Source organism: Micropterus dolomieu, linkage group LG11, assembly GCF_021292245.1.
Source record: "Micropterus dolomieu isolate WLL.071019.BEF.003 ecotype Adirondacks linkage group LG11, ASM2129224v1, whole genome shotgun sequence".
Classification (NCBI taxonomy): Eukaryota; Metazoa; Chordata; class Actinopteri; order Centrarchiformes; family Centrarchidae; genus Micropterus; species Micropterus dolomieu.
Genome location: NC_060160.1, coordinates 20,323,534 through 20,339,551, shown reverse-complemented (window position 1 = coordinate 20,339,551; position 16,018 = coordinate 20,323,534). Strand labels below are relative to the sequence as shown.

Sequence of the window (16,018 nt, the reverse complement as noted above, 5' to 3'; positions counted from 1 at the left end):
GGGGGGCACCCTGTGGCTTGAATGTTCTACAGCATTTTTTTTTTCAAATAACACAAATACAATGTGTGAAGACACAGTCACAATAAAAAGTTTTTGTCAAAATAGAATAGTGTTCACATGACTATGTGGTGTGACATTTGTGTTTCTGTGCATATGTGTGATGTGTGGCAGAGGTGGGTGGCTAAAGGGAAGCGGTGTTGAGAGTGGTGCAGGGGCTCTGACAGATGGCCATGTAATTACAGTAAGGAAAAGTATGCTGCTTGACCTCCGGCTGCCTCACACCTTTATTAGTCGGGCAGCAAGCCAAACAAATGCGAAGGACAGTTACAATAAAACGTCCTGCTCCAGATCAGTCTGCATGAGTTTAAGGTTGTAACATACATGTGTAGCTAAGTAAACAAAACAAATTATACTTTTTTTCAGTCTTTTAATTATTTAGTCTACAAATGTCAGAAAATAGTAATAAAAATTACAACCACAGCTTCATAAAGCTCAAAATGGTTTTGAACCTCAAAACCTAAAAAAATTCTGTTTCAGTTTATCATAACATAAGATGAGTAAACAGCAGCAAATTCTCACATTTGAGAAGCTGGAACTGTGACATGTTGAATCGTTTTGCTTAAAAATGACAATTAAAATGACAATTTGTTTTTCTGTGGATCGACTAATTGATCAATTGACTAATCACTTCAACTCTACACTGATACATTATAAAACGCATTTTCTTCTTCTTAAAAAGTCTACCTTTAATCCACACTAGCACAGTGTTTTAGACCAACAACAATGGATCTTTTCACAAACACACTTCAAAGTGGATGCATTTGAAAACTCTGTTTTGTAATTCTGATTCTATGATTGTCATGTGATCTCTGGCATCACATTGTCATGTGATTTGTTTTTGAGAATCGTGACTGGCCTATGCCATACTTCAGTTTACTTTTTCTCTGTAAATTACTAATCTGACAAAGCCAGACCCCCTTTGTATAAACCTTAGAAAGGTGGTCTAGAGTCATTGAACCAACATTAGTTCATTAGCATATTATACAACACAAATTTAAAATTAAGAAAACTAACCATAGGTGTCCTTTTTGGATTTTTCCCCAAACTCACAGCCAAACAAATGGTGGCCCAGGACTTCCAACCTTCCACTATTTAAACTTTTTAAATTGTTATCTAGGCGTCTTGCTATATGAACAACAAACAACTGTTCTATAACCAGTATAGGAGATTTTTAGCATTTTAGTTAACTATAGTTTTGGCATTTCAATCGGACAGTGCACCTGGAGAGGTAAATCTGAGAATTCGAATTTGAAGTCCAGATGGGAAACTGTGTTGAAGGTGAATGAGCAAGTCTATCCCTCTGCAACTACTTCGAAGATGCCTTTGAGCAAGCACTTAGTCCCAGACTAAATACTGTTGTACTGGTCACAATGTGCACAAGTGAATGTAGAAACTTTTACTGTATTAAGAATAAGCTATAACATTATAAAAGGAGAGGGTAGAATATTATTTAACCTCCCTGCAGAGGACAAAACCTAAACATGTTCATTAAGGTACTGGCTTCTTGTGAAAGATTTAACAAGGGTCAGGAGGTAGAAGGCCGTTGTGCATTTAGCTTGAGGTGGCAAGATAAAGACTGTCACAAGATCAGTGTGATACAAGGTGATACTCACCAGATAAATAAGTCCATTGACTCATAACCCTGCAATAATTGAATATTGCCACGTCACAGACCACACTTAGCCTAGAGACCACCACCACAAGACACAACATGTTGATCTATTTGTTTCTGTTTTGTTTGAAGAGAGTTCCTAAGAACGGCTTGAAAGGAGAAAAATAAAAAGAGAGCTGGATCAAACGGCATATATACTAAAACTTGGTAAATACCGCCAAGCTTGGCTTGCTGAGTTTTGATGTACAGCAGAGTTAATAGACAACATGTGCTGAATGCTCCACTGTAAGTCATGAAACCATAGGTTCCACTGAGCCATAGTGGGGGTTTCATAAATAGGAATACAATGGGGAAACAATTGTTTGACTTTGAGTGTATGTTAATGCCCACAGCAGAGGAAAATATACTTCAATAACTTGTCAAATGAATGCATTGGAAAATTATATTCAATTATGCTCACACGAACCTTGGGGGAAAACTGTGTAATTACTTTGTTCAAGTCACATCAAGCCCCGTGTGGAAAACTGTGTTAATCTATTAAAGTCAACAGCGGAATTGTATTTGTTTTCATTACATATTATTAATGTTATACCAAGCAAAGTTTTTCCACACAGCATGGTACAAGAAACACATGCGCAGCGAATTACACAATTACTAGATGTGGGCTTCAACATAATTCATTTGTCACTTGAAGTGAGGGCACACTGGAAACACTCTAGTTTTCCACAGTTTCCAGATAATTTGGCTGCAATATTTTCTAAATAATTCCCTTTCATGGTCTAGAATATGTCCTGACTATACTGTAGGTACAGTGCTGTAGTTTAATTTTTTTTTTTACTATTCAGGGGAGGGAATGAAATGAAAAATGAGTGCTATTAAGCAAGCACAAAATAGCTGCTGTTTGAATTAAAACTTTAAGGGAAACAAGGGAAACGTTTTGGAATTCAACACATATCATGACTTCAAGAAAGAAGACAAGAGACCCAGTATCTGGCCTCAAAATATTAAAGGAATAGTTCAGTGTTTTGTAGTTGTAGCCAAAGGCTCATTGCAGATCCAGAAGGAGCTGCGCTAAAGTCTGATCAATTGCCTCAACCCCCCCCCCGAATCGCTGACTGAGTTGTATTGTGGGTAATGGAGGCACCAGGTTCTGAAGATGAAGACGAATGTGTGGAAATTAAAAAGACAATATTTCTGGTTCTGATGTCATCTTTCTTATTAATTGTAAACTTTGTAATGGAGACACAGTTTCCAAATTACCTCAAACTAAACTAATTTTTGACATTTATGTTCTTCAACTTCTTGTTGCTTATCAGCCAATATACATGCATATATATTGGCCCAGCCGATTCATCGGTCTAGCTTGATTAAATTGCAACAGGGGAAAAGTTTATAAAATCTCTTCATCTCAGAGAGCTTTGTGATGCAAGCGGGCAGCATCTACCACAACACACCTCCTACTATTCAATTAGCAAGACATTTTAAAAGATTTTGCAGGGTGTTACGACACAATGTAGATCTACTGACAACAGTCCAAGATGAGTCAAGTCAATGCATAGAATGTGCTTCCCTTCTGCTCTGCAGCCAGTGCATGAAAAGAAATTACAAGGTGCATGCTTCATTTCAATGGCACATTACATAAAACTATTTGCTCCTCAGTTTGCAGGCACAGGCCAAGAAAAAACACACCACAGCTGGAGCAAGAAAGAGTGTGTGTGTGGCGGGGTTCATATGGTTTATATTCAAGCAGGCATCTTTGTACACTTGCAGGATCAAGCAAACTCATCCAATCACACTCCACAACATACACACATACATTCATAAAACGTGCTCCTCCTGAAGTCAAGTCAGCTTCTTTTCCACTGCAAGAGGAAGACTCCACTAAAGGGTAACCAACTGAAGCAGCCACATGTAGTGGAAAGGAAACTCATTTGGTGGGAGAGCGGCAAGAGAAGCTGTGACTTTCTCACTCTACGGCCTGACTAACTCATTTCCTTCCATGTGGCAGAATATGGTTTTACTGTATGAGGCTGTATATTCGTGGAACATAGCCGTATGTTCTTCAGAACGACAGATCGAGTCTGAAAGGCATCTGAGGCTTCTCAGCACACAAAGCGTGAGCCAAGCATGGAATAAAGCCTTACTTGAAATAAATCTGGCACTATAGTCAATTTCAATGTGCATCACACCGTAGCAATGCAACTGTACAAAACTGTAACACACACCGCACGAGCTGAAAAAGCTTCACCGCCACTCAGCTGTAACTCTCCCCACTTTATGCAGCTGCATTGTGCGCACTAGAGGCTGCATAATGACAAAGCAACTTATTGTCTGTCCAACATCTCAGCACCCTAGACCACTTCTCACTTCTTGTCTTTTTCCTGCATGTTTCAGAGAAGCGTGAACACTGCAGCCTGGCCGAGGCATATAGCTGACTTGTTGGATGAGAAACACAGGGGTCTGAAAAAGTGCCAAGTGTTCACATGCAATTAATTCACTGCTGTTTTCCTCCTTACTGTAAACTGAGAGCTGTGTATGTGTGTGATTGCAGCCTACGGTATGGGAGTATGGGAGTGTGTGTCTACATTTCTGGTGCAGACAAGGTGAAATTACAACTCTAACCACTGAGCTCCGGTCCAGGGCCTTGTCCAGACCACAGTGTAGTAGGAGACTCTGCACCTGTCATCCTAGACCTCTTGCAATCATCAGGAGGCTCTAACAAAGCTATACCGCTTACCTAATTGACATCAACCACAATAGCTGATGGTTAGCGGCCAAATCTCTGCCCGGTTTCATAAAACGTTGCTCTCTAAAGAAAATCCCGCAATTTTTTCACCAGGCTTTTGATTGTTTAAATCCAGTGAAACAATACTCTTCTGTGGTAATTTGGCCTCAAGTACAAAAGCACTGAAGTGGAGTGCAGATAATGGTGATGAGGTCAATGTTTGGTAACTAGCCACTGTCTCCCCAATCAGAGCCAGATGGATGTTGGCCTAATAGCACAAATTTTTTACATACATGATAGAACTTGTCTCACCTCTCTTCGATGACGATGCATGCGTGGGTGTTTGCTTGCATGCTGTGTATATATGAATGTGTGTGTGTGTGTGTGTGTGTGTGTGTGCGTGTGTGTGCTGCATGCATTGTCCAGAAGCCAAGCAGAGAAGAGGAAGGCTGAGTCACAGGATCCAAGACCTCTCAGGAAGAGAGCAGTGTGATCTAAGACATGCTTGGCCGGGCCCCCGCACACTGCCGGTGAGTTATAGCCCCACTGCGATCCTCCGCCAGCGCCTCCGCCACAGAGATATACTGCAGTACACACTCCATCTCCCCTCTCTGGCCTCGAGTATCAGGGGACAGTCGCCAGATTCACCTTCACAAGGGGCAAATAAACAGGTGAACCTGAGGGAATTTTATAAGAGATTGATGGTGAATGCACTTTCTCTTGTTCTGGTAGAGCAGGAGGTCATAAGGTGCGCGGTAATAGCAGGATGTAGGAACACGCTGCCGTTGCTCAACAGAAACATTAATAATTGCTGTGGGTTGTGTGTTAGAGAAAGTGGGCAGGCACGGGCTGCTTGAGGTTTTCCCTTTCTTTACGATTAATAAGGAGGCTTTACTCTTACAGATATTCTTTTGATGAATTAGCAGTTTCACAGAAACACAATTGCGCCTTTGTGAAAGAACTAAACTAAACTAAACACTCGGTCGAGCCAAATTCCAACACTCAAACTGTCACCTTCTTTGAAACACAGACACCAAAAGGCAATTTCTCTGAACGTTTAAACACACAGACAAGAATAATAGCAAGTGCAGTGTAGAGAAAAGCCATCTGAACGCAGGCATACAGACTGCTGTGCTGCTCGGCCGACCACAGCAGATTGAAGAGCAGCAGCAGCAGAGAATATGGAAACAGGGAGCGGCTCTGAGGGGAGCTAACCTAACAGCAAGCACAGCTGAAGAAAGAGACACAGTGACAAAAGGAGTCATGCTGAGCGGCTGACTCTTTCCCTTGGGTTTAAAAATGCTCAAACAAACCAATCAAACAAAAGTGAGATTGTAAAAAAACAACCATTCATTTAATTTGCCCTGCGGTGCTATTTATTAGAGGAAATGTTGCATATTAAATGTGAGGCACTGAAGCATTTCTTAAGACTGTTTCTCTTCACAAGGCAGTAGGTTTCTTGTTGTATTCTTGTTGTATCAACATGTAATTGCACTTCCCCTGCCACCTTCCTATCAGTTTGACAGATCACTCGCTGCACTGAAAGACAGGAAGGGCAAACAGTGCTGAGAAAACATCAAAAAATAAGACATTCTGCAACCTGCTCGTACTGCAGGGATCAATAATGCCACGCTGATATGACTGCGTAGCTACAACAGAGACCATGTGGTCTTCATTCCAGGACAGTGGAAACATTTTTGGCATGCTAACACATCTGCTAAGATCATGATTATAACATCTGTTTGTACTAGCCGTTTTAGTTGAGACATTCTTCAGTTCAGAAAAGTGACATTAGTGATTAACCAGGTCAAATTAGGAAGGGTTCAAATCTTGAAGAGGGCAGAAGAGGTTTCCACATCACTGGACCCTTCTTTTTCAGCATTTGTCCTGGTTGAAGTCCTCTAAATGTGCTGAGGTGGTCAACAAGTGCAGTGAAGTAGGAACGCCAGACTAAGGAGAAGAGGAAATCAACCCATTAATGAGTAAATTAATAAGGGAAATTAGAGATCCTATTTCAGCGAAGTGTGCAATGCTGCAGTTACAAATTCATGAATGGAAACTTAGTGGAGTCTCTCAGAAAGCACCTCCTAAATCGCTACATGTGGTAGGGTTCACAAGGACAAAGTCACCAGGATTCCTGAGTATTAAATGGTTCAACATTACTGCTGCCTGCCACTTCTATATAATCCCAATCAAAGTCCATTCAGCCAGCATTAGCAGAGATTGGAGTGATGCAAGATTATCTCCCACCACTGGCAAAAGTCAAGTATGGTGAAGGGCATTTGGGCAACCCAGAAGCGCAGAAAATCCAAAGCACAACCCGCACTTGTGGCAGGAGCGGCCTTCTATTGATGGTTCTGGCACTGACTGAACAGCGGGACAGAGTCGTACGGTGGCCACAACCCCCTCAGTGTCCCATGCAAGGCCTGCCAACGAGGGTTGTCCCAGCATCCCCTGCTCCCTTTCCCTGGAGAGGACCACTCTTCTCCACTCTGTCATTCTCTGACTGCTGTGGCTGTGCCCTGTGTTCTGCCTTGCCCCTTTACATTTAGAGGGGAGCAAGGCGGCAGAAATGTGCACTACAGATGGTAGAAATTACTTAGCTCACTTAACTTCAGAGATATTTTTTCCCCCATTTTCTTCTCTCTCTCCCTTTTCCACAAATTACTCCAAGACTGGGGAAATTGATAGATTTGTGCAAGTAGGATTGGAGTTGGAGTCAGCAATCCCAATTGTGATATCATTTTAGTCAACTCCATGGATTTGAAATACATCAGAATGCCTGCAAATGAACATTGAAAACCATTACACCCCACCAAGGTCACTGAGGTCTGTTGATCAGCTGCGGCTGAACGTGACCAGGACCAGGCTGAAGACCAGGGGCAATCGCTCTTTTTCAGTAGTTGCCCCCAAACTGTGGAATGACTTACCTCCTCACATTAAAGTGGCGCCCAACCTCCACACCTTTAAATCTCGTTTAAAAACATACTTTTATTCCCTGGCTTTTAATTCACCATGAGAGCTGCTGTGGTCTTCGTTGTCGCTGTCAGTGTTGGTGTTATTTGTTTTGTTTTGTTTTTATTTATCATGAGCATATTTTATATCATCTCTGTAAAGCACTTTGGTAACCTTGTTGTTTTTTAAATTGTGCTATATAAATAAAGTGGATTGGATTGGATTGGATCTAAGCAGTGTGTATTCAGAACCAATATCAACAGTGAATATTTTGACTCATGTGTGACTCATGTTTTTTCTTGAGACGAAGCTGAATGTGCTTTCCAGGAAACCTCTAGCCTCATGTATATCACACATAAAGCTCTGTGCAGTTGGTACTTCCTCTTGGCTGAAATATGGCTGCCAGCTCCATAGGAACATGCAGATGTGGACTTATTCTGTTGAAGGGAGGGAGAGAGGGAGATGGTGAAGATTTATTTCCTGTGTGTTTCGGTTAGTTTGGCTCAAAGTGAACTGCAGTCTCTCCATTTTCCATCTGCACCCTTCTTTCTTGCTATTTTTTTTCTCCTTATAACTAATTTTCTCTTGCCCCTTTCTGTAGATACTGTTTCCCAAACCAGGTCTATCTTTATGACAAACCTCAGCATGACATATAGATCTTAGTCAAAAAGGCTGGTGAGATTAAAGTCATATATTGATTCTAGTGCGCTTGAAAGTGGAATGTTGAGACGATTTTGTTTTCTCTGTGTTACCTTGCATCATGCAAGTAATATTACTCAAAGGTTGAGAACAATCCAAATCCTTCAGTTTTTATAATAGTCTGCTATTTTACTGTACACTGCCCAACATAGTTTCTGACTCAAGAAGGCCTTTGTCTCGCTAATTACAGAGGCAGTTGTACAGCCCTCTACCAGAGACTGGGAGTTACAGCACTGAGAAAACCAGTAAGGAAACCTGTGGCTGAGGCAGCTGCCTTTCACAGCATTTCCAGCTGGAGTGAAAATGCAGCAACATCCTAAAGACAAGAGCTAAAATTAAAGTATTCATAAAACTAACATGTGAGGCAAAGGTTTAATGTTTTTTTCCATTACCTATGCCAAAAGAACTTAAAATGTCCTTCCTCCTGCTAAGCTTTATCATCCCCATTGATGCCAAACTAGACTGTAAATTCTACATTTATTTCAAACATGTTTGCTGCTAACATTCACCGGAAAGCACCTTCACTAGAAATTCTATTGTGCCTTTGTAGGATATTAAATACAGTCCCATAAAGACAGAATACTGGTAATTGTGCAAGCATCCATCAAAATCTGTCAGATGTTCAGAACTACCAAAGCAAGCATTTAGCTTCAAATATTTCAGTTTCCTAGCAGTCTAATCCCACCCATCCCGAGCAACATCACATCATCCTCCAAAAATGCCTGGGTGAAGAGGAATGTTCTGTAGCTGGCTGGCTGTCCAGGCTGACCAGCTGGCTAACTGGGAGTCATTCTCAGGGAGTCATGAACTTTTGTCCCGCCACTGCTCCCTTGCTGGCTGCACGAGAGCACTTGGGCGACACCAAACAGGAAGCGCTCAACAAGTGGAAGCTATGGATGTTTATCTCACACCATTCATCAAGCCCAAAAACCAGACAGAGAAGTCGGGACCTGACTAGTGAAACAAGGCTGCCTCAACTTGGGGTTGCATGTAGCCAGTGGGGGGCCATCAATGGTTCATCATGGATTAGATCTGGGCTGGATGATACACGACTGGGAGGGTCTCCACCACCCACTGGCTGGCTCCCTTCATCCTTTCTCACAGTCCTCAAGGAGCCTGGCTTAGAGTTGATACTCTTGTGCCAAGTGGTGACACTAAAACAGTCACATTTTGAAGTATTCAGTAAATTCCAGAAGTGGTAACAACAATAGCTGCTCTATCAGACTGAAACTCTCATGATGCCCTGGACTAAAGTTGACCGTAACCACTAAAGTTGGTGAATGTTGTCCAAACCACTACTTTTAAAACCAACTTCAGATCAGCACAGAGAACAGAGAGAAAGCAAATCTGTGGACGCTGGCCAAGTCATGTGGTTGAGTCTTTAGCATGAAGATGAGTAGTACAGAATCTAGGCTATACAATGCACAGCTATTATAACAGGCTGCATGGCTCCCTGTCAAACAATGAGACTGATTCAAAACTAAATTGTTCAGGAACTATCTGAAATGTCAACCTTGAAGCCATAACACGTTATACATGGTAAAAGAGAGCACATGAAAACATCTGGAGATTTTACAGCTGTTCTATAGCTATAGCATACAATCTTGTATCCATGGTTTGTAAAGTGATTTCTCTGCATAAAATCTTAAATACACGCTCACTGACAATAGGACATGAGTTAGTTTGCCATCATGTTGCTGTAGTACACTAAAAGATTTCAAACATCGTATAGTTTGGCAAGTCAGTGAAGAAACAGGCTCCAAAGAGGAACACTAAAAACACTAAAAACAGCAGAAGTGCAACAAAGTAAAGCACTCACTTCACCAGAAAATAAACTTTCTGTCCTTAAGCTATGATCACAAGCTTTGAGAGCATAGTGGAAGAATGAAATTGTAGATACAAGCAGCCTAAATTAAGTTTCTGTATAGAATGGCTGGGCCCACTGTCTGAAATGAAAAGTATGAATATTAGTATAATATAGTAATATTAGTAATATAGTTCAGGGTTCTGGAAGTGGGGCTGTATGAGGTTCTTATCCATCATCAGTGAATTACCTGCAGTAGATGACCGTCTGCGCATTCCCAATTTGGAAAAGCAGAGAGTTGTACTGAACCGGAAACTAAGCACTGTACTGCTGTGGACAGGGTCAGTAGCAAAACATATATTACATTTATCTGACGCTTTTATCCAAAGCGACTTACAATTGCTATACATCGCAGAGGTCGCACGCCTCTGGAGCAACTAGGGGTTGCTCAGGGACACAATGGTGGATGTGACAGTGGGAATTGAACCCAGGTCTCCCACACCAAAGGTAAGCATCTTCACTACGCGCCATCACCACATATTAGCCACCTAAAAGAAGGCCCACCGAATATCAGGTCAAGTGATTGGTCAGCATGCTTGTGTTTTTTCCTAAGTTTTTGATGACGGTGAATACTATTGAAAGTGAAGAGAACATTAAGGAAGTGGAAAGTCTTCTTTCCTGGTTTCCCCCTGGGGTTGATACTAGTGTTCATTCTGAATATTAAACCTTATTCACTTAATGGTAACATTAGCTAGTTAGGCTGTGTGTTGGAAATTAGTAATTCACTTGAAAGATATTTAATTAATTAAATGGTTTAACAAAAAACAACAAAAATAATCGCAACTGGTCCTGACAGATTAGTCAACTACGAAAATAATCATTAGTTGCAGCCCTACTGAGCACACATCTAGCAAAGCCATTACATTGCAGGCCTTCTGTTCACCGGGATCACCACTCTGTATGAATGAATGAACGTTAAGCTTTACTGTTACAATAGGTCACTGATAGAAGGGAGTTGATGTAGTTTGGCTGCGTACTGAGAAAAAACGAGACCAGAGACAGGACAAGGTGGAGGAACAATATCGCCCAGCATGCACGATAGCACATTGGGATGCTGTAAAAAAAAAACAAAACAGATAAATAGCTACTCAGAAAAGTACATCTGGCTTGGTGTTCTTGCCCTGCTGGCACAGTGACCCAGACCCAGATAATCAGCAGAAAGATGCACAAATTGCTCAGCCACAAAATGGAAGGCTACCAAGATATCAGCATAGTTAACATCATGGCTAACATACAACTAAATGCCACACTGAAAGTTCACAAGAGCTGACAGAGCAGAAAACGTCAGACTGAATGGATAGATTTAAGTCAGGACAAGCATCCCTGTTTGTTACATGGCTGAGTGGTGAGTCACTTTGTGAAGCAGGCCAGCTCTCAGCAGAGGAAGCAGCAGCACAAAGGGGAGAATACACTTCAATCCAGACTCTATCTCCATGCAGATATTACCACATCAAGTCTAAAGCTTTTTCCTGTCTCGCCTCTGCTGACAGACACCTGAGGTTCTGCTGACTGGAGACATCCTGGGACAGCTGTCAACGGCTAAGCTAGGGTCAGAGATCCTCAGCTGGAAAAGCTGGCCAGGATGAGGACCTTGTAAAAGGCACACCATTGTGATGCATATTTTAGAACAAGAAGTGAGGCAGGGATGGACTGGAGTTTACAGAAGGCCCACAGTCACATTTTCCATTGATATCAAAGCCATATGGCTGGATTTCATGAAATAGTTGAGGCAGTACACTGCATTTGGCAGTGTTTAATAGACAGAATGCACAATAACGTGTATGAGTGGGCTGGATATGTTCTGTGGTGATGATGTACAGTATATTACGATGAAAAAGATGTACAGTATGTTCAGATGTTTATTGTATATATAGCCTTTTTAAAGTTCCCATGTGTTGGCCATAAATTAGTGTCCTGCCATATCTTATTAGAGTGCATAGCATCTTTCGATGAATGCATGTGATATGAAGTGACACACAGTAATGAAATTGCACACAGACAATATGTGATCCTGATCTCATTTTGATAGATAATCAGCACCCACTCACCATGAATGCACTGCACTGATTTTCTATACAGGCTGTCCTCAAAGCATCTTATTTCCCACCCCTTTCAGGTTACAGATTCTTGCAACTATGCCAATATGTTACAGAATCCATGTAAATATGCGCAGTGATGAGATTTTCCGCTCTGTGGACCAGAACTGTTCATAACTAGCTAGTGAGAATCAGCAGACCTCATAAAGAACAACAACATTACCGTGCTCCTCTGGAATGTCAACTTGGACGACATGGAAGCAAAGGACACAGGCTCAATACAGATAGCTCCTTCACTGTCCTCCACTTGTTGTTCAACGCAACGTTTATGCCCATTCATTCCTCCTTATTTCCATTATCATCATCTCAAGCACAAATATAGCTCTTACCGACCTAACTGTTCAGACCCCGGCGGCTGATGAAAGTGTTTTGTGCAATCACCCTCTCTTTATTCAGTCAATCATAATTACAGACACAAATAGAGTAATCATCATTATACACGAGATGTTAAAAAAACAGCAATGTGTGAATGCACACAGGAGCCATTTCATTATTCCAACAGGCTTTGCACACCATTAATCCCACACAAAAATGAAGTACACATCCATGGGCTCAAAGAAGACAATAGTTGAGTAAGAGGTTCAGACATATGTTTACAAATACTGTAATAACACATATAGTCAATCAATAATGAAATATGTTATCAACTTTTAATTTGAATTTGCAATACTTATTGTATTATTTGCTGTACAAATGCACCGCTAGTTCAGTGATCCAGTTTATGATAAATACTATTTTGATCTTATTTTGTTTTTCTAGTAGTGCAATGAACATCATTTTCTGACAGAGAAAACCACTTCATTTAAAAGACATTACATCTGCGGTGTTGTCGTTTTACAAGGCTTATTATTATATGGGGCCACTTCAAATTAGAAACAAAAATTGAAATGTTTTACCCTCATTCTTACTTTGCACATTATAAACTGGTGTGCGCGCACACACACACACACTACCACTTTCAAAACATACGAACAAGAGAAGGCAAATTAAAGCTGGCGCCATTGATTTGTACTTAGGATATTCTCACACAACCAAATATGAGATGGTAAATGAGGTTGAATGATGCAGCCTATACTTGCGTTTAAAGCCACTTCTTGAGCGGAGGCTACACTCCAGTGTCATTACAACACATTAAAAAAGTCATGGAAAATTAAGTAGTTCCAGTATGACACAGGCAGAGCAAAACCACTGAGTAGTTCTGTATAGTTGTGTGCATATGAGCATGTATGCATCCACTTGCATCATGTGAGTCCAGCAACATTATACAGCAATGTAAATAACTGGTGTTACTAGACAATGTCCTGTAACTGGAGGAGCATCAGTGCTGTTTCGTGAATGCGTCTGTGGTGTTTGACTTCATTTGGGGCACGAGGCCCAGATGTCTGCTTTGGTAAACAAAACCTAAACAGATGAATATGGTAGAAGATGGCAAAATACATTTGCGTCATGTTGGCCCTCTACTGCCTTCGGTATTACTGCAAACAAGCTAATAATGTAATAGGTTTGCATGTGTTTGTGGAAAACCTTTCTCTTCAGAGGACATTAGAGAAAACACTGTTTGATGAGAGATGTCCTGTCTAAGTGAAAACAGAGTGTGTATCATACAAAAGGGCGATTATGTGAGATGAGAACCTTACCTTCTGGTCCACTATGGAGCACACCAGGTCCTTGACAGCGGACAGTGACAGGTCACTGGCCTCCAGGTTCACCGTCTCTCTGGTCAGTCCTATCTGCAGCAGGAAGGACACCCCATGGAAAGAGCTACGGGAGTTGGTTGGGCTGGGGACGCTGTGACTGCCGTTGGACAGCCGCGTGTAGAGCTGCCCAGGTGGGCTCGGCGACGGTGACGCAGTAGACGGCGAGGACGGGTGGTGCGGATGGAGAGAGTGGAGGAAGGCTCGAGGTAAGGATGAGGGAGAGGAGGCAGACATTGGGTTTCTTCCAATGGCAACGTGAAAAGCTGAATAGTGGAGGTTTTAGTGAAGGCTGGCAGTGAATACACACTCTTGGTAGGGGGAATCTTTGGTCCTCATCAGTCGTAGTAAGTCAGCACTGTATGTTATTTATCAAAGTGACATTGTTTTTCATAAATTAAGAGGGTAACAGCCAACCCGCCCACCTGAGCACACACAATACACACTCAATCACTAGATGGGCAGGTGATGGAGGAAAAGTCTCTGAACAATCTGCAGGTTTTTGCAGTAAAATCATATCCTGGAGTGGTGCTCCTTCTCCTTACTGAGGTCAGTAATCCAATCTGACCACAGGAAGCCTGTCACTAAAAAGATACACATGGAGAGACAAACACACATAGTGCTATTTTATTTTAATAATGAAATATGTATTCACCTATCTGAACACAGAACAGAAAGGACTGGTGCATATTAGAGGTTTGTATTCTGTTGTGTTGTAGGGCAAAGCAGCTCCGGTTGTACAAACTGAGCAGTTACTTTTCTTCCCATTGCAATTATGTTTTGGATAAATTCCTTTAGAAAAACATGTTTCTTTTAACACACACAGAGAACTCATCATTTTTAAATTAAGCCTACAAAATCTTCATGACTACCTTGCTTTGCTAGAATTGCTTCTTGTTTCTGACCCTTAGATTAGGCCAATTTGTGTTGTGTTCTGCTGTTTCCTTGCATTGTTTTGTTTGTAAGTGCTTAGCTTGAAGCTAACCCATTTAGCCCTTTTGTAAATGGACCGTGCTAAAGAAGCCACAACTTAAACGTTCACATACAATGTTATTCATTTTAACTTTATTATCGACCTTTTCTTTTAGTAAACTTCGCAAGAGTATTACCACATCAGGCCTTTATGCTCGCGCGCAAAATAATACAATAATAGCCTGAAACACACGTAAAATTTAATAAAGCGTATCATTTGTGTGTTTACAAGAATTCAACCTCCACAAACATCTGGAAGCGAGGCTTCTGAACATCTGCACCACTCCCACTTCGATAGGCTTGCTGGCAGAACACGAGTCGAGAATGCCAGCAAAACAAGTTATACAAGACCTGAATATACACATTCAGGGGACACTTTGTTGTAATGTGAACTACACTCTTGCCTAAAGCGCGTTTACAACCAGACGTCGCCTTAAATGTTTCTGAAATAATACTTTACCTTCACAGTCAGCGAAGGGCGCTTTTCTTTCCATTGTGAGGGGACCGAAGCAACTTTGCAACTCCATCAACTGAGGAAAGCGGAGTCTTACGTTTACTATTCTAAACTTTTTGAAAGTCGCACACCAAAGCGCAGCGTCGTAGCCTACATGTAACACTTACCGACATAAGTTTTACATTCGGGCGCGCCGACACTAACCGACCCGTCCATTTATTTTCTCTTATCTTTATTCCAGTTTGTAAATTCATGCGCATCTTATTATCCTTCCAGCTGTGACTACTCCCCCCGCTTGACGACAGAAAAGAGCAGCGACCGTCGCTGGGGCTTGGAGTCTTTTTATCATCTCCGCATAACTGACTTTCCATTTGTGGGGAGGAGAACTTGAACTACACTCCCTGCGTAGCAATGGCGCCTCCGATGGAGATCAAACCAATGCGCATGTTCCTTTCTTTTCCGTTATTTCAACTTGGTCATGCAAAGAAAAAAACTTATTCTTCTACACGAGCCGGATCGTTTTGTAATACACTGGTTTCCGAAGTGGGGTGCGGGAGTCCTCAGTGGGACTCGAAGGGGTTCCTATATATCCCCAGCAAAATGAGGAATGGGTTGATTTGACCTTACTTATATAAATAAACAAGAGAGTAGAAGTTTGAGTTTTCTGATCTTAGCTTGCAGTCTCTACTGTGCTGTCTCAGCCCATAGACAGCTTAACATAGGTTTAAAGGGCATACAGGTCCTGTGTGCTTAAGGACCTTGATGGAAACTTTAGGTTAATTTATTAGATATGGGGAAGCTATCGGTTCAATTAACTGAACATAAAACAGGAAGAAAGAATTGATTTTGCAAGGATGCTTACTTGTTATCCAACTGCCAGCTCATCT

The 16,018-nt window shown here is 41.6% G+C and overlaps 1 protein-coding gene across 3 annotated transcripts in view; it reads right to left on the bottom strand.

Moving 5' to 3' along the window:
- The window catches only part of prkd3 (protein kinase D3), a 37,915-nt gene extending 22,455 nt beyond the window's left edge, over nucleotides 1-15,460 (bottom strand). Inside the window, exons 1-2 of one of the 3 annotated variants that reach the window (XM_046062032.1) lie at nucleotides 15,138-15,460; nucleotides 13,649-14,289 (exon numbers count right to left, since the gene is read on the bottom strand). In XM_046062032.1, the coding sequence (XP_045917988.1) occupies nucleotides 13,649-13,942 (294 nt within the window). In that variant the 5' untranslated portion in view covers nucleotides 13,943-14,289; nucleotides 15,138-15,460. Of the gene's footprint in view, nucleotides 1-4,709; nucleotides 5,046-13,648; nucleotides 14,290-15,137 lie in introns of those variants that run through there. The other 2 variants (XM_046062031.1, XM_046062033.1) reach the window with 2 other exon arrangements.
- Nucleotides 15,461-16,018: the final 558 nt, after the last annotated feature.